We start from the raw sequence: 25626 nt of genomic DNA on the forward strand, positions 1-25626 counted from the left end.
AGGGGGTCCGGCTGCTCCCCATTTTCGGCATGTACCCTCCACACCTCAGTGAAGAGTACCTTGATAGGATCCTTAATTTTGCGAGTTATTGGTGGCGTGCTTCACCAGCATGGGCTGCATCCTGACTTCATGCAGCTGATGGTGGGAGTTGCAAGAGAGGCGAATGGTTCACGCAGGAAAGCATTCCCAAGCATGAGGTTGCACTGAGTTTGGCTGGCACGTTGGCTCCTCAGATCACCTGTTGCTCCTTCAACAAGCAAATCAACCCATTGGAGTCAAATCTCGTTGTGTCAGAGGAGAGAACTAAATTTACAAAAAAATTAAAATAAACCTGCCAGTCAAAAAGCAGAGAGCAGATTTTAAGGTAATGCAGCGGAGGATCTTTGCTGCTCCCTCTAGATCTGTCGGATCGCTCCGGTTTTCCTTCTGCCAATGCTGAAAAGAGCTTGATGCGACGCCCTCCCCCACTTCCACCAGCACACAGAGCACTTTCCTACAAGGAAATGACAATCCATAAAGGAAGTCTACTTTACTTTGCAAACCTGTCCCTGTTGCAACCTGACAGACTCAAAGGAGAATTCGTCTTAATAAAATTATTTCCTAGGAAAGTAACTTTGCAGTTACAGGATTACAAACTCTGACCTTCAACCACTGGCCAGAAATGGAAGATAAAAACAATTGGAGAGATTTAGTGCATGACAAGTTCATTGCATTCTTTGAGTTGTTAGGCTTTTTGACCACTTGCATGCCTCTATCCAACAATAACATTGGATAGCTCCTGCTCATCAATTAACTCGATGCTTCATGGTGACTTACGTACAAATGTCCCAGTTAAGATGTTTTATCCCCAATTTCAATTAGACTCATTAAAAATCGGAAACGTTCCGGCAACAATGCATGAAGCTCACAAGAATGACACGAAACGTGAGCAAATTTAAGAGAAAACCAAGTTCAGCATGTTTTTGTTGTCACAGCTGAAGGTTTTATAAAACACAAACTGTATTTTTAAAGAAAATTCCCCTCCAATGACTTGTTAATATATTACAGGTTTTTAACACTTAGATGGTTCTGTTGTTTCTGAGAAAACATTAACAGGAGAGGAATCAATGCTTATTCAAGACGCATTTACAGGATTTATTGAAATCTGGAATTTAATTTTGAATTTTGTACAATTTAGGTATAGAAAATATTTTAAAAATTCTCCTTCAGAAAATCTTCCCTTTTTTATATAATAAAACTCTCATAATACTTAGTATTGTTTTAATTATATTTAAATGACATACTTCAGTTTTGATTTATTATATCACAGCTTGACTTACAGCTTGCACATGTCAGAAATAAGTCCAAAAATGTCTGTCTCTACAATGTTTGCAGTCTAAACAACTTTAAGCAAATCTTTTCAGTGAACTTGTGGTTCTTAAACTCGACCTAAGTGCCAAAAACCCCCCTGATGCGTTTAAATACACAATAAATACAAAAGCTAGTGTCCAATTTGCTTCTAAAATAAGATTTCACCCTAACAGTATATCAAAATTAATTTCACATTCATGCCCATAAATGTAAAGTATAAACCTCTCACTAGACCTGTAGCTAAAAGTTTGTCATAAAAGTTAATTTCAAACATCTTCTGTTAACTATCAGTGTCTTTAAAGCTCCAAATATCACAAATAACCTTTTATTAATGATAAAAAAAAAGTAAACTTAATTTCCATCTTGAAGTGTTTAACTTTTCACTCGTCTTCCTGCACAGCTTTCTGTTATTCTGACAGCAGAATCACTGTCAGGAGCTTCTTCACACTTTTCAGACGCAGGCTGACCGGCGCGTCAACACCACTCGGTTTGCACTGGCGGATATCAGGAGACGGACAGCGACGTGCGTTACACCTTTCACACAATTTAAGTGAATGATGTGGACATGAGACGGGCTTTTAAATAAAAGAAATCCTGTGATGTGGCAGCGAAGCTTTAAAATGAGAAGGATTTAGATTAGATTTAAGTCAAATGTGGGTTGAAGTATCCTTAGATGGATCATTGTGGATTCTGTTTCATGCAGAAGACACTAAATAATTGTTTTAACCAAGACAAATTAATTTAGATGAGAGTTGTGGGTTCGCGCTACGATAGATACTAATCACGCAGCAGTACGTCTGTAATTTAACCTTTGTCGCTAAATTTACCCATTTTTTTCACTACAATAATAAAACTCTTGACTTTTCTCCTTGTTATGCTAATATGTCACTGAACTCACTTAGAGAAAATCCTCACCTCAGAACCTAACAACAGCAAATCAACCAAAATGCAGCAAAATAACAAAAAAATTACGCCAATATGTTTCATAACTACAAATTAAAGTTTTAACATCTGCCTTTATGTTCACTAAAGAGTCAACTCTTTGACAACTTTTGACTTCCAGTGATTTAAGAGTGTAAGGATTAATTTCTAAACCCTTATTTCAGGATTCGTAGGGAGAGTTCAATAAAAAAATAAATAAAAAAATTACAATTTGTTCATCCTTATTGGTCTGGCTGCTCTCATAAAATGGGGAATAATTTTTGGTGCAGTTTTAGATCCTCTTGAACATGATGGTGTTCTTATTCTCCAGATCTCAGTCCAGTGGAGCTGAAAGCTCAACATGCAGTAGGTGTGGGATGCTGAAATCTTTGAAAAGCATTTATGAATAATTGAGGCAGTTCTGAAGCCAAAAACTGCTTCAAAACCCTAAAAGAGCTATTAAAGCTGGCTGGTGAAGTAGCTTGTAAGTTTGTAAACCAATAGGCCCATATTTTAATTATCTTAGTAAATACATTTTTCCATTTTATTTGCTTTAGTGCCAGATTTCTTACCCTGGTGTGCAAATTTATGCCACCCAAAAATGGAACAAATATATCAGGAGAATAAAAACAGCCATATTCTCTTGCATTTCCTTCAAAATTGGCCTTATTCTACCAAAAAAAGTAAAGCAAATATTGCATCAAAAATACCGAGAGCTACTATATGGTACCAGAACTGCTCTGCTGATGCAGGACCACAGAGAAAATGTCATTTAAATTTACCATATCGACCACATTGGGGACTCCTTAAACAGAACAAACACGCTTTTTAAGCATGTGCACCATGTGCTCACAAAAACAAAGCCAGGAATTATGTCTGAAATTAAAGATACGTCAGACAGACGATGCTGCAGTGGTGCAGCCGAGACAAAAGCAGATGAATACCAGCATGTGTGTGGAAAAGACAGCAGCGTCAAAAAACAAAAGTGCAACAAAACATGCAAAAATCTTACACACTTGCATTGTTTCTGTTTTTCTTTTTTAAACACAGACTTCATGTTTGGGTTTACATTGTTGCCTTTTATTAATAGTGTTTATAGAAGCTTCTTTGTTTCGCAGCCATGACATTTAAAAGGTCACCACATTTTTTTAAATCCCATTTGCTTCGGAGCGAATACATTCTGCCGCGCCTGCTGTGCACTGCTGCTTCCAGAGACGTTCGGTGAAGCCTTATTCTTCACTTACAAGCTTTGCTAACATGATTACCCATCCGCTGCCGTTTCATCTCAGACTTTCGCTTCAGATTTTTCCAGAAGGATCCTGACACAATTCCCAACATAAACGCATCGTTTAGTCTGAAATATTCCCACGTTTTGTTCCGGTTCTAGTCACACACCCTCAAGAATGAATAACAAAACCTTGCAAAAGAACTTTTTCACGTTTTATGTTAGAAACAATACTTCTGTATTCACAAAAAATATCTGAAAAATGTGCCGTGCTTTTATTTTGAACTTAACTTTGCTTTGCTCATAAAAACTTAAAGTTTTGCTGATTCTTCACAAATCAGCTCTAACTCAGTCAGATTAGATGGAAAGCAGTTCTGATCAGCAATTTCAAGTCCTGCCCCAGATTCTCAATTTGTTTTGGACATGGACTTTGACTAGGCCGTTGTAGCACATAAAAAGGCTCTTATGGATGCTGTGTTTACCTCCATACATCCTCTCTTCTTTTGATTGTTTTCCTTGTCCGGAACACATGTCCTGCTAGACATGCAGGTTTGTAGGTGAAGCCACCCTGGTTCTATTTTCAGACGATGTAATGATCAGAGCTCTGAGAATATTTTATAATCTAAACTTTTAGTCTTCTTCTGTTGTGTTTATTTTTGATGTGTCTGCAGGGTTTCTTGCTCTTCATGATGCTAATTGTTTACAGATGTTTTTAACAACTGAATTTATAGTGAAATGAAATTGCAAACAGTTGGACTCTGTTTATAGTTAGTTTATTGGAGTTTATTGGATTATAATTTATCTGGCAATGTTAAATTAATAGGAGCGAGATTTAGGTCTGCATAACCCTGTTGCAATTAACTGGTTAATAAACCTTGAAGAACTAAAATGAGGTATATAATTTCCATTTGGATGAGCAGTTTTGTTGAGAGACATAATACATTTTATTTCTAGTTTTGGTTGTGTGTGGTTTTATTTCTGTATTATTTTTGGTTGTTGTGTTTTATATCTTCAAGTTCCAGTATTAAGTGTACTTAAAGTTTATTGATCTTTAATAAGGTGGTCCAGCATGACTATCCCATTACAATTCTGTTCCTTTAAAATGGTCTCAAAGCAACAATATTATTTTTTAATGCAATAATTACAGGGACTATTAATTGTCCAGCAAAATGTGTTATTTTGACAGGCATACATTATGCATACTGCATCGCTGTAGATTGTTATTTGTGAAGTGAAAAATCATCTGTCCTTTCTATCTTTGCTTCATCTTCATGCATCATTTGTCTATAAAATTTTTTGTTTTTGGTTGTAACGTGAAAAAGTTCAAAAGATGTACTTTTGCAAGGCACCGTTTCATTATTGCTGGACTGATGTCAAATTTGTAGTCGTTCTGTCGAGTCATAGTAACAGGTATGACTCGACAGTCATAGTGGATCTGCCACCAAGTCAGTCTGATATCAAAAATGAAGCAAACAATTTTGCACATAATTTCCTGGTGTCTGAGCTCCATCAGTCATCACACACCTTTTAATCCCGAATGTCAGATGCAAATGGAAGATAGCGATATGAGTTTTCTCCGTTGTCTCTTTTGATTCCTGCTTTTGTGATTCAGTAGCTCGACAGCAGGGTCTGATGCTGCTTTTCCGGGTTTTTCTTTCTTTTTATTTGTTTTTGATGCAGATGGTGTTCCTGTGTGGACTGTACCAAAGTCGCCCTCAGGCGAGCAGCTGAAGAACGGAGGTCTGACTCCTCTACAGTCAGCCGAGCGCTCCCCGGCCCTCAGGAAAAGGAGCCTGTCCCCTGGTGCTGAGGTGAGAGTCACGATGTTCCACTTTCACTTTCTCACCTCTGGATTTAGTCTGTCATCTTGGTGTGGCACGTATCGTGTAAAACTGCTGCCTCATTACCTTCTGTGAAAACAGTTGTTAAAGGAAATCATTTTTCAGTCATTTTTGAAATTTAAATTGGGGAAAAAATCTCCTGCAGGATTTTATGAATGTTGTTATTGTGGCCTGTTAAAGTTTACTTGGAGACTAAAGATCAGTTTCTGTATCAAAATCTAAAATTTGTGTTTATTAGGGTCAGGTCTTCCTCTGCACTCTTCATCCATTATTTATTCATCCTCTCATCGTCTAGATTTGATGCTTTAATCTTAAAATATGGATCAAAAATGTGAAATGTGAAGTTTGCTTATAGCAAAGGTCAGGACGAATGTATCAAGTTCATCCCCAGTGATGAAACAGTGTTTGGTTGTTCCTTGAAGCTAAGCTTTGGTTAGCTTGAACTCTGTCAACTTGCTCCATACTGAATGTGCTTCATTGCATTGAACGTAGGATCCATTTATTTATCCGTATCAGCGAGAAATCATTGTTCGTTACTTGCATTTTTATTTTAGATTGAACATTACATGCAAAAAAAGTTTGGATTGACTTACTTCCTAGACTAATATGAGACTAAAATACTATTATTTTTTGCTCTTTATTCCGTTCATGGCTGTTCAAGAACATAAAAGAAGACAGACATTAACACATTACGCAAAAGTCACATTTTCAATGTTCTTATGTTCCGATTCTAAAAACTGTGCTTAAAACAAAACGCCCAGCTGTTTTTTGTATTAAATGCTTTTCGGTGTCTGGAAAACGAGTTGCTTCAAAACCTTCCTGAATACTGAGTCACTTTTTGATAGATGCACTGTGCTGTAACCTAACAATGCCTGGTTTTACCACTGTACTTGCTGTACAATGGCTACTGGAAAAGGGAAGTGTCTTGTTGTTGACTTACCATTCAGGTACCACTTGCTGCATTCTTGTTGGCTGTGCAGGAGGCTCCATTTCTACTTTTCAAAGATGTAATAATTGTTTGTCTGGTTGCATCCATTTTTATGTGAGTGTGAACGCCGAATTGGGAGGGCGGCATGAGCAGCAGCAGCAGTTTGTTTGGATTCTGAAAGGATCTCAATCATCTAAGAATGATTTTGTGCATAAATGTGATGAACATAATAGACATAGTCCAAACCTGTTCAAGGAAGCATGAAGGTGCCCTAATGTTTTGTCATGTCCAGATATATACAAGGCTATTTAGGTTTAGCTTTTTAAGAACCATCAGGTTTTCCTACAGAAATTATAACATAAAAACAACTTTTAAGATTTCAGTTGAACAAATCTGACAGTGTTAAGGAGGAAAGGATTTCTTTCCATCTCTTGTGGTTACGGTTGATGCCCAGTGAGAGAAGCACTCATCTGCTGTGGACGTTTTAGCAGAGCTGCTGTCAGAGAAGTGAAGTGCGCTGATCCCAGGAGGTCCTCACGCGTTCCTCCCTCACTGCCTGCTGCAGAAATGGACTGTCGCAGCCCGGACCACCCTGGGTCACTATCAGAACACAGTGACAGCCGTTGACGGCTTGATATCGTGACCAGCCACATACTAAAGTAACTTCTGTGAAAGATGGTTTTACACATTTATGCCTGATCATCCTCACGTTAATCCACTGATTCCTATTTTTCTCTGTAAATGTTTAGTTTAATCAATGATTGAAGGTCTCAATGTGACATAATTTAGTCTTTTTAATAATTTAATATTGTCTCTGTATTTTGACTTTAATATGCAGGATGTCCTTTAAATGTCTTAAATCCATGTATCTAAAATTAAAGCATTAAAAAGTCTTAAATCCATTTAAGAAATGTAAGTTGGCCTTAAATAGGTTGATCACAGGTCTTAAATTTAAACCATAATGGTTTTAAAATTATTTTTCAAAAATCTTAAAATTATAGTGAAGCCCCAGTTTAATTGTGCGTTGATGTTTTTGCTCTTCTGAGATGTTTTTTTTTTTTATCGTTAAAGGTTCTTTTATAATCAAATGTATTTACAAATGTTTTAAGAAAACATTTGGAACAAGAATTAGATGTGACAATTCAAATGAGACGACTCTCACAGACACTTGGCTGAGAGCCGCTGGCCATCAGCGTTTTTCAGACTTCAGAGAGGATATTTGTTGCCTCACTCAAGCAGAAAATGAACGAATGCCGACCAGAACTTGGTCTATTGTTGCTCCTAATTGGACAACAACAACCTGTGCTAAGTGGCAAATTAGTTGTGGGTTAGCATAACGGAAATCGGCATCTCATTTCAGCCATGAACTCTAATTGGTGCAGAAATCACATTTAATAGATTAATGTTCAAATGATGATTTAATTGAAGAAGAAAAAGCTTTTCAAGCCAACCTGGTGAGAAAATATAATTTGCATTTGACAACTGGAGTTTGCATTTACTCCACTGTATGGTTTGATAATCTGAAACATTAAAAGTTTGTAAATATCCCAAAGGACAAATGTTTTCTCATGATACTTTTTAACTAATCAAACCCAGAGGAAAATTCCCATAAATACACTTTTTTTTCTTGTCATGAGAGAAAGATTCATGGTCGACAAGTCAGCACTTTGCTCTGAACATCCCCCTGGTCAAATGTTACGCTTTGTTCATTAATTGTCAAAAACCTGATGGATGCTGTTGTCAGATGTGCTGACGCTCATTTCAGTCCAAGTGCAAAATAAATGAGATAAGAGATGGAGGAACATTTAATCCTCACTGTGGAGTGGAAATCTGCTTTATCGCTCAAAACATATAATCTGAACCCACAGCCATCAAAAATGGAGCGACGTTATCTTCATTTTGTGATCAATTTCTGTTGATGTCTGAGACAAAATAAGAGATAAAAGAATAGTTAATGAGGCTGGATTCATCTATAGACGTAAAGAATGTGTATTTGATTAATCAGGTTTCAGAAGCGCTTCTTTTCTGAAATAGTCTAATAGATTTATGAGTGAATGATTAAAGGGTTACTAGTAAAATTTGCATGAACTATCTTGTCTCAGTCGCAGTTAAGCCACATTTATTCCCATTGAAGAACTCTGAAATTGTGCTACAAATGAGGTTTTTAAAGGTTATTAATATTTTTGATAATATTCTGAGCGATTTGTTTTCCTTCTGTGACAGAGGAAATATTCTTGTGCAGATAAAGTTAAAGTCTTAGATCCTGGTAAAGATCAGATTGTTTTTGTGATTTATTAAAAGGTAAAGCCTCAGCGCTGAAGGTGAATGGATTCTCTCCTCATTTTTTACCATAACTGTAACTAAATTTAAGTCATGGCTCTGTAATATCTGACTTCATTACTGTCAGGAAAAATGACCCTGAGATGAGTGAGGGGCATTGCAGACATTATGGATGTTTAACTTTCAAAGTGGGGAGATTTTTTTTTTTAGCCATCATCCATATGAATAACTGATGTCCATGTGTGAGTTATTTGAGGTTTAGCCCTGTGTGACGGGGACAGAAAGAGAGATGAGACCAAACTTTCTTCAGCTGCAACTTAATTCATCAAGATGATGCTATCGAGCAAAGCCCGGGGTTCTGGGGTGATTTATTTAGAGTTTGTTGCACAAATATGGAGAAGTAAGTTTGCCATCTTGTGGTGATGAAAAATAATGCAGATGAAATAAAAACCTGAATTTCATGAACACTATAACTACAAACAATAAAAACATATTCTTATGAAATTTCTTGCATAATTCCCTTGTCTGCTCACAGTGTAACTAAGTGACAATCTTCCCTGTCTGTCAGTAAAGCGTTTATCCTCTAATCTAATGAGCAGGCGCATCAAGGCATCAAGGCCTAAAGTGCATTACCTCAGAATAATGAAGGTTTCCTGTTTGAATTACGTAGCACCGCTGTGGCTTCTCATATTCAGTGTAAGTATGCAGCCAGCGGATCAGGGCTGCTGCGTGACTGTGGAGAAAATGGAGAGAAAATTGCTGCCCCTTGCAGAAATCTGTTGGCTCTATGCATGAGCAACAGCACCAGTGCATTTACTTACCATATATTCAGGCTGTCATCATTATGAGCTGATTCAGTGCAGCACATATAAACATTCTCAGTCACCTTCGTTGACATTGATAAACTGACTGCAAACCTTTCATTTTATTAAAAATCTACCCTAAAGCCTACAGTTTAAGGTGAAATTGGCTATATGACTGGGGAAAAACAATATCAGGATAGATTAGAGTTATAACATCCAGCAGGAGCTTATATGAAACGTGGCTAATCTTTAATATAGCCTGACAGAAGCGAGGAACTCAAAAATATTTTAGAATTTCTATATATTTTTCTGTCACCAGCAGGGGGAGCAAAGTAATCCCTGCCTTGCAGATATGAATATTTGCACTTCAAGTTTCAGTAAATGAGATAAAACTCTAGTGAAAACTTAAATTGTAGTGCATATTTTTAGATACTTTTTTAGCGACATCAAACCAGAAGTTCAACATCTGAATGTGGCATTTATGAGCCACTTTAGTCTTTAGTCCTTCCTTTGTTTAGCCTTAAATCAAACACTTTTCTGTTTAGCACTTTTGATGTTTTTCCCTTCTAGTCACATTAACACTGAAGAAGGTTCATGTATTAATCATTGCACTGAACAAAAACGCTGAAAACGTTTCCATTATAGTGAAGGCAGAAATGTTAGTTTGTTCTTGGCTTTAAATTTAATGTTTATATATTTCAGGAGGTTCCATTGTATGCTTTAAAGTTATTCTTTAGATAAGAATTTTAAAAAAAATGTGTTACTGGTTGTCATTCAGATATGAGTATTGACAGGCTTTTTAAAAATTATATGCAGTAGTGTTAATGTCTTCTTTTCACATTCAGGCATTTTTTAAATTTGTCCAGGTTATTTTACTGTTTTGAACGCTTGCAATATGGATGCTGGGATCAGACTGTAAGGTGGTTGTTAATTCCTGGAAACCAGCCAATCATGGAATTGAAACAATTCTGCAAAGTAGAGTGAGCCAAAATTTTCTGCAGCACGTAAAAAGCTCCGTGCCAGTTGTCATAAATATTTGATGGCAGGTCGTTGCTTCTTAAAGGGACATTTTTTTGTATCATGCATGTTTTTAATTTAAAAAAATGTTTGATAATTAGACAAATTTATGTGTGATTTAAAACCAAAGTGGCAGAAAGGATGCATAGAGGTGCAAATATTTGGAGATAACAGACATATTTCTACATTTCTGTTAAAATCCAATGTACTGAAAAACTAAAAAAAAAAAAAGATTTTAGGAAGCTCAATGAATCAGATTGTGCTAGTTTACACTCAGGGCTACTTTCTGTTCTGTCTCTGGGTAAAGTGTCTATTTTTTTACAGAAGAAAGGACATTTCTTTCTTAAAACACATCAAGCAATTCATCACAAGCCGAACCCCGGTTTCGTTCAGGCCGAGCTTATTTCCCTCCTGTGCTACCAGGTCGATAGCCATCAACTTAAAAGCTGCATCATAGTTTGAAGAAATTTGTCCGTCGTGCCTGCTGCTAGCTTTTGCTTGATCTGAATGAAAATCAGCACTTTCTTCTTTGATTTCCAATTTCACTTCCAATGATTCACTTCCTGGCGGTTGAAGAAAAATCCACTGAAAAGCTGCACCGGGCTACAAGCCGCATGGTTCAAAGCCTGGGAAAAAAGTAGCGGCTTATAGTCCGAAAAATGTGGCAATGCGATTATTTTTTCCAGAGGTAATTGATGCATTAGACTGTTGTATTAAATGTTTTACACAACTCTGTGTAAACTGCAGAAAGCTTCAGTTCCAGCTTCCTTTGATTCAAATGCCAAACAGCAGCGCGGACCGGAAGCTCTTCAGTATCGGCCTGGATGCTGACTTTCAAAGCATCTCTGACATTTAACTTGGAAAACGTGGCTAAAAAAACAGAAACACACAGTAACTGAATCAGTGAGTGTGTTCAAATAGCTAGGTCTTTCAGCCTGCAAGCCTTATTTGTTGGAAAGTGCACAGAAACGAAGTTCACTGATTGTGTGGCTAAATGTCAAACAATAAAGCGGGTGGAGTGTGTTTAATGTGGCTGCCTGAGAAAACAGATCTACTCACCTGCAGAGTTTCAGAGAAAATGCCAGGAAAGTAGAAATTAGGGGTCAGAGGTTAAGAGTATATGTCAATTTTTTTATTTATTCAGCCATATGCAGAAGGTCTGAACCGAGTGTCAATGGTTTGGAGATTAAAACAAAAAAGCAAAAAAGTAAAAAGTCTCATCAAATTTGATAGTAAAACTGGTTTCAGCCTTAAATCAAAATTTGTCTTTTGCAGGAAAAGGTTTTTGTTTTATCTTTATAACGACTAATTAATGATGTTTGATTTGCATTGATTTCTGTGTGTGTCGGTACAAAACGTGGTATCTTTTTTAAAATGTTTGATTTCAGCTAAAATCATAAAATACAGACATTAAAATGTTGCACTTGTGGAGGAATCAGAGTCATCAGGTCAAAACTAAATGAGCAAGAAACTGGAATTAAATATGAAGACGTCTCTGCATGCAGAATCCTGTAACATCAACATGTGACCCTCCATGGTTCATTTTAAAACAGCCTGTGGAAATTAATAATTTAGATAAACTAAAGACACGGAAACTGCACATCTCAGGTCAAAGAAGTGAAGAAACTTTTATCAGCGCACAGTTCAGAACTTTTCACAAATCCTTTTTTAAAACGATTACGTTTCGAAAGTTGTTGCTTCAACTAAATATTCCATCTGAAATGAGCAGGAATGGCATTTTTTGGATTGAAAGGTTTGTCTTATAGTCATTGCTAATCAGTCGTAGCGACTCAGGTGAGTTTAGCCACACCTTGTGGCTAGGAAACAGTAAAAACATCGATCATGTGCCCAAATAATTATGAGGAAGCCATCATTTAACAAAGCTTGTGGGGAAAGTGTTCAGACTTCTATGTCTTAAAAACAATTTTTTACTTTGGAAAGTGAATGTAGTCAATCATAAGTCTCATGAGAACTGAGTATAGAGCTTTATAGATATTTGTCTTATATATCAGTTGTGCTATTTATGAGCTAAAACACAAGTAATGTTGAAATGTCAGCCTGGAGCTAACTTGACTCAGATATTAATGTTCACTTCCCAAACACATTTGAAAGCATGATCTCTTGTTTATTTTTTATTTTATTTTACTAAGCAGCAGTTTAGCTGTAATTTGCAACAATTAATAAAGGATTGATTGCGCCGGTTGAATTGTGCACAACAAATAAAATCCGCTTGATGAGACGAGATGAAGGATATTTAGGCTCGCGACCAAACTAAGGTCATCTTGATCCTAAATATGAAACATGGACGCTCTTACTAGAGTCTCTCCTGTAAACAATTACGGCTCATATTTCTGAAGAGGCGGAATCGTTAACATTCCTTGTTGGAGGAGCTTTCTACCCTCAGCAACCTTTAATATTTCTCAAAGCCGACGGCAGAAAGGAGCACAAGGCCGGCTAAGTCGGCAGTAATGCAGGCGCGGCGTTGGACCCCGATAGTTCAGACAGAGGCTGAGCTTCGGGGCAAAGCTTTCGATTTACCGGTCGATGTACAATCCAACCCCTCACCCCTGGTCACCAGCTCTTTAAGTGACTGAAAGGACGAGGTTATGGATGCATGCAGCTGGAATTGGTTTCCACTGTGAGGTTCAGAGGGAAGCTGCTGCTCCTTTGTGTGGAAACTTGGACGGTTCTGGTATCAAACTTAAACTTTTGCCTGCCATTTGGGCGGCCAGGCTTCCCTGAGTTTACAGTTGATTATATTAAAGTACATCGGTGCAAAAACGGAGCGTGAGCTAAATACCGATTTGAGTGCGATTAAAAATCCACATGGAGTTTTTCCAGAGAACCTGAATGAGGGAATCCATTCAGACCGAAGGAAGACGAGAAGAGGACGTGGACTGTCTTCTGTTTTCACTTGAATGGAGAAAAGGTGGAAGGACATGAGGAAAGACAACCAGCTCAAACTTGTAGCTGTTTGAAGCTACAATAAGACTTTGAAGCAGCAGCTTGAAGAGACTCGGCCTTCTTTCAGCGCCCAGGAGGCTGAGACGGAGAGCAGATGAAACGGAATAGCAGATCGTCTGAACGAAAAGACAAGGAGGCAAAAATGATGACGAATATGGGAAATAGGACCCAGTCTGACGATTGCAGATAACATGAGTAGTAACCTCAAGAAGAGGTCTAATCGGAACATCTAAAATGTCTTCTTTTGTCCAATTTATTTTGGCGCTTTCCTACTGAGCCTTTGCTTGAGGAAAAAATCCTTTTCTGTAGGCCTTTTAAGCTAAAATATGCCTTCATTTGGTCTGAAAGAATCCAGTTCAGTTCTGCATAAAAAGAAGACATCATGAGGCCAACATAGTTTTATTTACGAGCGCCAATCTTCTCCTTGAGATTTCCATTTTAGGAATTAAGCTTCGTTTTTTTCAGGGCAGAATCTGTGCTGCACAACATCTTCATGAGTATTTTACAAAAACACGTTACATCCTCTTTCTTTCTTTCAAGCTCTAAACTAAACTTCTTCTTATATTGAAGAATGGCCAAAGTTTTATGAAGTTATATCATGTTTATCTGTTGTTTTTTTTATGATTAATATTGCGTAATTCCTTATTACTGTCTCTTTAACCACTGGTGATTCTGATGAAAGAATGAGCCACTCCTCTCCGGCTTCCAGATTATTAATGTTACAACTTTTACCATTTTTTAAATTTGTTTAACGTTTAAGTAATCTGGTACGCTGACAGATTGCGTACCAATCTGGGGTGCAGCAAAGTATGCTCTCAATTTGTACTGAGTACTCCGCAGTTCCTAAGAATAAATTATAATTTTAAACGACAACCTGTTCAGAAAACATTAAACCATCATACAGCAGAAAACAGAATAATATCATAAAATAGAGAAAATAAAAATAATGCAGCCGTATTCTACACTATAACACATTATAAATTAAATGCAGGTACATTGATCATGTGCTGTAGCTTTTAGTAAGTGGAGAAAGGTTAATATTGAAGTTGATGTTCTGAGCTTTAGTGTTTTTTTTTTAAACAAATTGTTCCAGTTGTTGGGTGCAGCAAAGTTAACTGAGGATTGATTATTGATGAATGAGTGAATCATAGTTTTACAGATGTGTGAATGGAGTGATGGGCAGTTTGCATGTGAGTTTGGATGACATAATGGCAACAGGAAGAGAACAGAGTGATGGATGACATGATGGACCAGAAGCAGATTCGTAGACGAAGATTGTCATTTTCACCAAACTGCTTTGCGATAAGGGAAAGTCTGAAGTGATGAAACCATCCACAAATTAAACGTTGATATGGGAGGCCGTGTGAGATAAATTTTCAGATAAAGAACTTTTACTGTTTGAAGCACGACTGCTGATTTGTTACTTTGACAGTAAAGACGATTATTTGATCATCTGGTGACAGAAGTGGAGATGTTTAGTATGGAGATAAAAGGTCGGAGGTCATGTGAGCAAGAGGAGCAACGGGAGGAGAGTGGAGGATTAAAACGGGAGCAGCTGGAGGATGGGAGGGAACGGTTTATGACGTCAGCTGGACTTTCCCTCTGCTCCCCTTCCGTTTTTCAGAGCGGGTGGTGGGCAGAGAGGCAGACACGCACAGCGGCTCAGCACCGTCTCTGTGGGGAAGGAGCAGGACTCCTTTCAGCCGGCTGCCCACCAAGTCAGCAAATTCAGACGAGGAGGAGGAAGTGTGTGTCATTTTTTTTTTCAACTCGGGGTCCCGTCAGACCTTCAAACTCGTTAAATGGCTCCGACCCGGACAGGCGTCCTGCCGGCTCTTTAACAGGATTTGATGCTAAACTGGAGGCTTTTACCCAGCAGCTTCCCTGTTCGCGGACCACTTCCCCTCCTCTTGGTCCAAACACGCCGGTACTTTCTCCTTTGATTGGAAAAAAAAAGATGAGATCCAGCTTCATGCAGGTCAAGCCTGTAGCGTCACATCAGAGCAGCGTGAGTGTTTGATCACTGATCACATTTAACCACAGACCTCAATGCTTATCCAGCATTAACAGAGTACATTCGCAGTTCGCAGCACTGATCGGAAACGGAAAGTACAGAGCTTGTTCATCACCGAGCATTGATGCAGTCTCCATAAATTATTGAACAAACCAGACTGCAGGGCTTGTTGTGGTAAACACATCGAGCAGCTGATATATTTACAAAGTGCTTTTTTGAAACATTGAAAAGAAGGAAATACCAACATTTTCTCACTTTTACACACGACTGGTGTCGGTTTTTGATTTGGGCCATCCTGGTGGATGACCAGGGCGTCATCAGTGAGAAGGTTGGGGGCGCACAAGGAGGTGAAACATAACTGAACACGTTTTCTGTTCAATATCTTAACAAGTATTTATGCTCTAGTTTCTTGTGAAAATATCTTTGTACATCTGAAATAAGATAAAACTAACTTAAAAGTAACTCTTCAGCAACATATAGGAGCTTGTTTTAAGTCAATAACTCCTTAATATTAATTTAAAAGTACTCACTATTTATAAAATAATCTCCCCTTTAGACAAGATATTTCATCTTATAATATAAATATCTTGTTCCACTGGATGATTATGTAATTTATATCTAGTATCTAAATATTCTTGCAACGTTTAAGCAGATAAACAGTTAAACTTTTATGTTTTTCTTGCATTGGAAGAATGTAATATCTTGTCTATTTGCTTTATATTCAATTGAGTTTGAGAAAAATGTTGCTGGATATTTTGCTTAATCTCTGAGATTTAATGCAGATTGAAAATATTTGACAAAGCAGACATAATCTACATGACTCATGTTTTTGCCACTTGTGCAACCAACTGTAGATTAAAGGCATGAAACTGTTTTGAAATTGTTTCAATAGCTTCAAAAGTGTACAAACATTTATTGTCATCTTATTTTGGAATAACCTGGTTACATAAAGGTGCTCACCCACCATTTCCTGTATTTTCAAAGTTGGGTTGTAAGAAAAAGGGATTTTCTTCCCAAGATTAAATCCTAACTGAACATCAAAAATCTCCTAAATCTCCTATAATCACTCCTTGATCAGGAGTCAAAATATATTATAAATTGGACAATAAATTGTTCCAGTAATTACTGACATTAATAATAATTACTATAAAAATGTTTTGAGATCATTTTCAAGTATTGATAATCTTATACTACTGAAGTTTGTGCTTCTGTAGACAAATAAACTTTAATTTCTCAAGGAACATTTAATCCTGGCACTTTAAAAATCCAACATAAAACACAACCTAAGACAAAAACTTCAAACAACAGAAACAATAAATTAAATTGATGATGTTTGTGTAAACAAAACTGCCCTTCAAACAATATTTCTCATCAGAATGGAGCTCATTTTGATTCATTGTGCTGTTAATTGTTCATTGCGACAGAGTTATTTTTGTGTGCAGCTCTGGGTTTTAACACCATTTTGACTCCAGAGCCGCCCAGTTCAGATTCAACTATAAGTTTCTGCAGACATTTATGTGGCCTCATGAGAAAGTGGCTAAAGTTTTCCTGGCTGCACATCCACGATGCCAAAGATGCAAGAAGATTAGAGCTGGTTCTTACGGAGGCTTTTGGACAGCAGATAACTCGTCGTCATGATGTCGTTCCGGATCCAGACGTTACTAATTCACCAGCATGTTCGGCAGGAAGCTCGCTCCATGCAGGGCGGCTCAGGCCAACTCCGCTGTGGGTCCCTCTTGCTGTCAGGAGCCTCTTTATTTAGTCAAAAGCAGTGAAGTCATAACAAACCTCCCCCTCCTCTCTGTCTTCCCTCTCTGCTTCACTTCTATATATATCACTCTGCTTCAGCTCCAGGGACTCGTGTTAGGTGTGTGTGTTTGGAGCGCGTGTGTGTTCATGTGTGTTTTGCACGTAATGTTTTTGGTGCAGAGTGTTCCCAGCGTGTGCATCAATGAGTGGTTATGTGAAGCGACACAGATGTCTGTGCTGAATAAAATATTCAGGTGACAGTCAGAAATCTGTCGTTCTCCTTCTGTTCCGTGCAGCCATGATGCTGGGAGTTTTTTCCACTATGTCTTTGGAGCAGATTTCCTAAAATGAAACTGTGTGATGGGACTCATTCAGTACACTGTTAAAGATTACACTGCTTTGCTTCTTATAATATTTTAAAACAGTCTTTGACTATATTTCACTCAACTGAAGGTCTTATTAAAAGACCTTCAGACTCCTTGTTGCTCATTTCTGCCCCTCACCTTGTACTTCATTATACGCGGCTTTATGTTGCGCAGAGTGTGCTCTGTGAAGTGGCATTGAATTAAAACGTATCTGTAGCTGACCAATGATATCTGAAAGTCAGAAAGGAATCTGATACGGGACTTCAAACATGCACCAATCATCAGTTAAAAACCAATCGTACGAGTCCGGCCCTGGACATGAGAAAACCTTTCAAATATCTTCAAAGGGCGAAAGATTAAAGTGGGGTCATAAAAAAATACAAGCAAGTTTGGCGTCTTCAAAGTAAAACACGGTTTTCTACTAAAGTTTTCACAGCTTTCAAGCTTTTACAACCACAGATTTTAATGTGTTTTATTTGTTTTAATGTGACAGACAAACATAAAGTAGTGCCTATAGAAGACTTTTCACTCGGTCTTTTTGCAGATTCATCTTTAAATACAACAACAGCTGAAGTTTTTGCCTTTTTTTTTTTTTTTTCAAATTAGCTCAGCTGGAATGGGAAAGTGATGGTGACTGTTAGATTCATGCCTGGACTTTGACTGGGCCGTTCTGACACATGAATTTTAATGTAATTTTGACAGATGGGTTTTGGATTTCTCCATCACTCTTTAAAAAATAATGGAAAATGTTCTGTTACATGAAGCTCCATTAATGTTTGTAGCTGTAAAGTGAAATTACAGAGCAGACAGATGGGGGTAAATGCTTTTGAACAGAAAAACAAGGCGAGACTTTTGCACCCGCTTGGTAACCGCTTGGAAAACAGAAGTAGAGAATGAAGAGCAGGGAGCTGTTGCCCACAGGCTTTGGGGCACTTTGTGCATTATGCATCAACCTCTTTCTTGTTGTTTTTCTTCCATGCTTTCCTGCTTGAGGTTGATGAAGCAGAAATCAAATACAGCTACTTTTCTTTAATCTCAACTGGAGCCGATTTCCGATAAATGACGGGACAAAACCGAAGGAGGCAGCTTCTGTGTGCTTTGACTAATTCGTAAATTGTGACGGGTGAAACTTGTTGCGAGAGGAGAGAGTATCCCATCAGGGAGACGCAAAAAAACCCCTCCAGATTCTGGTTGATAAAATACTGACGGCCTCATCTGTGGAGGGAAAACACGGCTGAGTGGATAAAACAAGACAGCAAATACGAGTACCTGACTAATTAGTGGCACATTTGGGTGTTTTGTGTTTATCATAACAAAAAAACACTTTAGTTTAATCTGCACTCTCAGGATTCATGTAGAAATATCTCATTTCTTTGCAAATTTACATGAGAAATAATTAGCATATTTTAACACAATGGGATGGTGATCCTCCTCCTCCACTTCTTCAAGCTCACTTTTAACAAGTTGTGCACAAAACCTGATCTTATCAGTTGGCGTTTCTGCAACACTTTGCTTCAAATCATGTCAGCATTTTTTTTTTTTTTTTTCATTTATCCTGAAACTTGTTTTAGGACGTCACAGTGAACATTTGTGGCAGATGTAAATAAATTCCCAGAGGGCTTTTCCTGAACGCGGCGCCTCAGGCTGCAGCTGTCACACATGTGAAAGAATTAAACGGCATTATTAAAATGGCTGATTTAAGTTTTCTTTTCATGACAAATTATTCTACAGGGTCTTTATTCGTAAATATCCACAAAACACCAAACTAAAAAAGTCGCTTCATTTATAATCAAATTTGAGATATTTCAGTTTAATGCAGCTCAGCTGTTAGAAATGGTGATGAGTAAGAGAAAGCAGTGTTGATCATTTTGAGGCCTCAAAAGGAAAAGAAACAAAAAACATAACTTAAGAAACAAATGTCTTGCTATAAATTAAATAATCTAACAATTTTACATAATTAAATAGAATAATAAGTCCTATATCTGGCTGAAAAGTTACTTATGCAAGGTTTTGTCCTCCTCCCAGTGTACTGAGATACTTTCACTAGAAACTAAACCAAAACCATCTTAAAATTCATATGTGGGAATTTCCAGCATGTAAATCTGTGTTTCTAGTCTTTTCTTAATAATCAAGTCAGAAGAAAAACTTGAAATGTTTTTATACAAACAATTGATCAAGATCTTGTCACGTTGCAGAAGTGTTTGGCTTTTCGGAAACAAAAAGCAGTTAGGTTAAGATTGTGAAGGTAATAGATTGTGTTTTTGTTGGTGTTTTGGCAGCACTACCCGGGGCTGGAGGACATCAGTCCCAGTGAGGAGGTGACGGACACGGAGGACAACGATGAGGAGGATCTGGGCGTCCTGGACGACCAGCGGAGCGTCATCCTTCACCTGCTGTCCCAACTCAAACTGGGGATGGACCTCACGCGGGTGAGCCTCCGCCCGCTTCTTCGCCGTTACATCCTCCACCCTGCAGCGCATGCAACCCATCTCTCCTCCCCAGGTGGTGCTGCCCACGTTCATTTTGGAAAAGCGATCCCTGCTAGAGATGTACGCCAACTTCATGGCCCACCCCGACATGTTCCTGTCCATCACAGCCGGGTCCACCGCCGAGGACAGGATCGTGCGCTTCGTGGAGTATTACCTGACCGCGTTTCACGAGGGGCGGAAAGGCGCGGTGGCCAAGAAGCCCTACAACCCGGTGCTGGGGGAGACGTTCCATTGTTCCTGGGAAGTTCCTCGGGACAAAGTCAAATCTTTGGTCAGATCAAACCAAGGGCCGGCTCGGGAACCCGGCAGAGGATCCAACAACTCGCAGCAAGGGGAAGATTCGCCCGACGGCTCTTACAGAGTCCGCTTTGTCGCAGAGCAGGTGTCCCATCATCCACCTGTTTCTGGGTTTTACTGCGAGTGCCGGGAGCGGCAGATGTGCGTCAACGCTCACGTGTGGACCAAGAGCAAGTTCATGGGCATGTCTGTGGGCGTGTCCATGGTGGGAGAAGGTGAGTCAGGCCGCCTCAACAGTCCGGTTAAAAATGGAGGAACGGGTTACAGAAATAAAAAAAAATAGATTTAAAACATGCAAACGAACAAATGATGAAATTCCTTTTTTTAAATAAGAAAATGAACATTTTCTTGCCTAAAATGCAGTAACAGGATTCCTTCTGTGAATCCTGTTACTGCATTTAAACTACTGATATGTTACTTGAAGAGTTTTGGGTCAAACATATTTACAGACAAAGTTTCTTTATTTAATCTCTAATTCAATAAAGAAATAAAGTTTTTGATTCTATATAGGAAGCAAACTGATAATTTGTGAAAAAAATATATATCTAATTTTGCTTCAAAAGTTTGCAGAAATTATACTATTGTGTTAAAATATTTGATTTCCGACACCCATTTCTATAAGTTTAGAAAAAGTTGTTTAAATAAAGCCTCGCCCCCCTTTGCTCGGTTTTGTAAAACTCCCTCGGGTCGGTCGGTGCACATTTGTCTTTCTAGCAAAGGTTTTCTCAGGTTTGAGAAATAAAAGGTGGTCAAAAATCGCAGCCTCAGCAGAGAAGAGGCAGCTTTGTGATGGAGGACTCGGCACCCCACCCGCTGCATCTCAGGGACAAACATCCTCGCATAATAAAACCGCAGCACAAAAGCGCCACCGTGCTGCGTCTCCTGATTTCAGCTGCCTCTGAACAAAACAAAAACAAAGCCCCAGAACACACCTGGGAAGATGGCATCCAGATGAACGGAGCTGCAGTTTATTCCTGATTCACACCGACAGGAACTGGAAGGGAATTTGGCTGAGAATAAGGTGAAGCAATTGCTGCATAAAATCAGTTTATTATGGTTCAAATTCAGCTAAGTAACCTAAACGCTCGCTATTTCAGTTTAAATTGACTTATTTTTCATGTTTGTTTTATCTAAAAGGACTGTTGTCAAAACAGACTGTCCTAATTCAATTCAATAGAAAAGACCTTCTGCAGCAACTTTTTCCAAATTTATAAAATATTTTATCAACATATTGATTTTTTTTCCACAGACTTTCTTCTGTAATAGAGTCCCAACTTCCTTTTTCAAAACTTAACATGTATGTCGTTTTTATTGTAAAGTGGGAAGATGCAGTGGAAGTAAGAAAACCAGAAATCTCATTGCAAAGAATTTTAAAGTTGTTCTGCATGTTGTTGAATGAATTGCATTTGATTTTCCGGCCTTGCTGGTTAAATCATCCCATAATGTAACCTCTATGTGATTGTTTTCCTTTTATTTGATACATTTATGGTTTCTGAAATTCTTAAAAAAAACTTTTCATGACCCATTTCCAGCCTCCACAATATTCAAGTCCTGCACAATAATCAGAAAACACCAAAGCAAAACACATTCAGAGGAATTTCTCACCTTACAAACAGGAGGATTTGAGTTGATGCCAAAAAGTTTGATTTGATCAAATCAAGAAAAGTCCTGGCGTTCGGCTGCGGCGGCTGGAAAGACTGGAAAGACCTCGGCTCACCTGTTGGCAGCTTGTGACATTCACCTCAGGACGTATTGATCTCTGTTTGTTCTCTAACTGCCCCGGATTATTGCAGTGAGTCAGCAGGAGGAAAGCCTGATTTAATCTGATGGGGATTAAACTGAATTTCAGAGGTGAGAAAGGTTAAGAAATTCAGATTACAGTGATGAGTGGAGGTCAGAAGGAAAAAGCTGAAAAATCTGTCTTTAGGAAGCAGAAGAAGCAAATATCAGCTCATTTCAGAGCCTTGCTTAAAAGTTTGGATGATTTATAATTCAGATTTAAAAGGTTTAAGCAAAAAACCGTCCTCTGAAAATAACCAGGTACACCGACTGGCTGAAAATGAGTTTTAGACGCATTTTATCCTCACAAGCCGTTCTCGTGTATTTTTAATCCCAGAGCTTCAGGCCGTTGTTAACACTGAATAGTTTTATCTCCAACAAATCCCCTCTGTTGTTTCCGGCTCGCTGTGGCACCACATGCACATTTCCTCCCCGGCAGCAAAACGCAGCCGCACAAGTGGTTTCCTGTAACCAGGCAAGAACAGAAAACTATTCATAAAGCAGTTTGTTTATTGCAGAATAACTCGGTGATTCTCCAGTCACATGTGGAGCGAAACTCTGCAGACAGGGAATGCAAAGTTTCAGACAGCTATGTACAAAAAAACGTTTTGAAACGAAAGAAGATGATTTATACAGGATAAAAAGCGATTCAGCCTTTACTAGGAATGAAATCTGTTTCTGCAAGATTTATGTCCATGAACTTTCAAGTATTTGTTGGGATTATTTGCAACAATAAGTTGTGAAAAACCATCAAGTGAGCTTAAGCTCAGTCCGATTCAATGGAGAGAATCTGTAGCCATTGTTTGAGGTTTGAACTTGGACTAGGCCCTGCTATTACTCCAGATCACAAAAACAAAACTTTTTAGAAGTTTGCTATGTTTTTTTTAACCAAATTACAAAATGGTGAATCGCTGAGTCCAAAATCCAGACCATTTCTCGCAATCAGATCAGGTTTTTATTCTAATTTGATGTAGAGAAATCTGATCTTCTACCTAAATTAATTACATTTTTGTGACATTATCACTTCATTTTCATTAATATGGGAAATGAAGTGGTTTTTCTAACCTTTTTTCTAACATTAAATGTAACATTTAATTAATGGATTTCTGTAAATTGAACACTGATAAGGGAAGGACATGTAAATTCAACATTATGTCTTCATTGTGCCAAATTCTCCATCTCTTTTCTGTCTTTATAAAATCTCCTCATCTTCGCTCATGGATCCCAGATTCTCCAGATGTGAGAACAAGTCATGCATGTTGCTCCATAGTTTAGAAAGTTGACCTGATTAAGCGAAACCAATGTGATTTTTGGATTCAGCTCATCAAAATGACCCTGAAACAGTTGAAAAACCCCAGACAATGTTTTGGCTGTTGTTATGCATGTGTGTGTGATGGGAGTCCTGATTTTCTAATTTTGCTGTTTTCTTTCTTAGTTTTTTAAAAAAGGTCCAACTAAAGACTGGGTTTGTAAATTAGCCTACAGCTGAAAAACCTTCGTACATGTGATGTTGTTCACTGTCCTGGATTACATAAGCTTGGGCTGAATTATGCATTTGGTAAGAGAAATAAATTAAAGATGTGCATCAGCGTCAACGCTCCTCCTCAAGTTCGAACTTTAACGAATAAAAGTAAAAAGCTGTTTCCTCTCACGTGAATCTGACCCTATTTTCTGGTCTTCCTCCCAGGAGTCCTGTGTCTCCTGGAGCACGACGAGGAGTACGTCTTCACTCTGCCCTGCGCCTACGCCCGCTCCATCCTCACCGTCCCCTGGGTGGAGCTGGGGGGAAAAGTCTCCATCAACTGCATCAAGAGCGGCTACTCAGCCACAGTGACCTTTCACACAAAGCCTTTCTATGGAGGGAAGGTGCACAGGTAAGACTTTTCTTTTTTTCTTTATCAGCTCTGACAGCTTTTATACTCTGAGAAAGGACTCCAGGCTGCTGCTTCTCTTCTCTGACACTTCATTCATAAAAGCTCCACACGCCAAGGAAAATTATTCCTTTGTGAAGCTGTCTGACTTTTTAATTTATGCCCGTCTTCATCTGTGGTAACGGAGGTTGCAGACTGACAGCGGCAGCATGAATAGAGTCTATTTTCCCCTGCTGATTCTCCATTGTTCAGGCTTTGCTTTAATTTTCTAAAATGAGATGATTTGATTTATTTAAGAGGTTACAGAAAACATAGTTTTATGCTGTTTTCTTGAGCATTTTTTCTACTAAAAATGTTAAATTCTTACAAAAACAATACAACTATTAAACATAGAGAAGTTAAACTACTTTAGAAAATACATTGGAAGCTATAGAACAATTAAAATACACACTGAAGGTCCCATATTCAACTGTTTAAATTATATTTTATTATAAACAGCATGAATATATCCAGTCAACATGACATAAGTTCTGTGACCCAGAAAATCTCCTGACATCCTATTAAATTATTCCTTCTGGCCATTTCTATACATCATGTTTGTTTGTTTAAACATTAAATGAAAAGGAGTCGAGAGTCATTTCCTCTGAGGTTTCTCCTTTAACCTAACCTACAGGGTTACAGCAGAGGTGAAGCACAACCCGACCAACACCATCGTGTGCAAAGCACAGGGCGAGTGGAACGGCACGCTGGAGTTCACCTACAGCAGCGGGGAGACCAAAGTGATCGACACGTGCAAACTTCCTGTCATCAGGAAGCGGCTGCGACCCGTAGAGAGGCAGGGCAGGATGGAGTCCAGGTGAAAACAAACATCCAGGCACTACAGAGTTTAAGAGAACTATTTAAAATAGTTTTTATCCTAAACTTTTTCCTCGTTTTATGTTACGTTTAAAACAATGAATGCTTTTTATTTGGATTGTGCACGGCGACGTTTTGTGTCGAGTCAAAACTTTGTCCGACTTTCAACTGGTCCTACAAAGTGTGAAAAATAAAAATATGGTGGTAGAGTGAACTATAAATAAACAGTTCATATCACTAAAACTAAACATTTGAACCAGGGCGGTCTAAGTTAACGTGCAAAAAACGTTTAGTGCACTGATGTTACATAACTCAGATTGTTACCTATTGTGACCTAAACGTCTCTGTCCTGTGGAGGGTTTCCTCGTTCACACAAGTGCAGATTCACAAGTGCGAGGAAATGGATGTGATAGAGAGCGCCATTGTAAATAGCAAAAGAAAGGAGAACATTTTTGCCAAAATCTCAGAAATTTTCTGGAAAAAACTTGGAATTTCTGAGTTTGAAAATATTTTTCTATAAAATTTAAGATTATTCTCAAAATTTCAACTATTGAATCTCTGAAATGTCCAAGTTTGATAAGTTATTCCTCCAACCAATTTGTAGTTAACGTTTCTAAATCACACTTGAAACAAAAAAATACAATTTCTAAACTTTTTTCTTGATGACAAAAAAGTGGAAAACTGAGATGTTTGGTTTAAGACAATAAAATCTTTTCTTTTATACTTTAAGGACAATATGCACTTTGTGATTGAGCCGACTACACCAAGCAGTGAAAAGATCTCACTATTCAGTCAGAAAAACCTAAATGTGTAACGGAGTTCGTTGAGTTGTGCATGCTTTTGTACAATTTTTTTTTTTTTAAACTTTATTTTATCAT

General features: G+C 38.2%; 1 protein-coding gene across 1 annotated transcript in view; it reads left to right on the forward strand.

Annotated features, from left to right (window-relative positions):
• The window catches only part of LOC129374989 (oxysterol-binding protein-related protein 10-like), a 75177-nt gene that overhangs the window by 47468 nt on the left and 2083 nt on the right, over positions 1-25626 (forward strand). Inside the window, 5 exon segments of the mRNA XM_055053725.1 lie at positions 5177-5307; positions 19737-19886; positions 19960-20458; positions 23710-23896; positions 24567-24749. Of these exon segments, the coding sequence (XP_054909700.1) occupies positions 5177-5307; positions 19737-19886; positions 19960-20458; positions 23710-23896; positions 24567-24749 (1150 nt within the window).

Source organism: Poeciliopsis prolifica, unplaced genomic scaffold, assembly GCF_027474105.1.
Source record: "Poeciliopsis prolifica strain line A6 unplaced genomic scaffold, Auburn_PproV2 SCAFFOLD038, whole genome shotgun sequence".
NCBI lineage: Eukaryota > Metazoa > Chordata > Actinopteri > Cyprinodontiformes > Poeciliidae > Poeciliopsis > Poeciliopsis prolifica.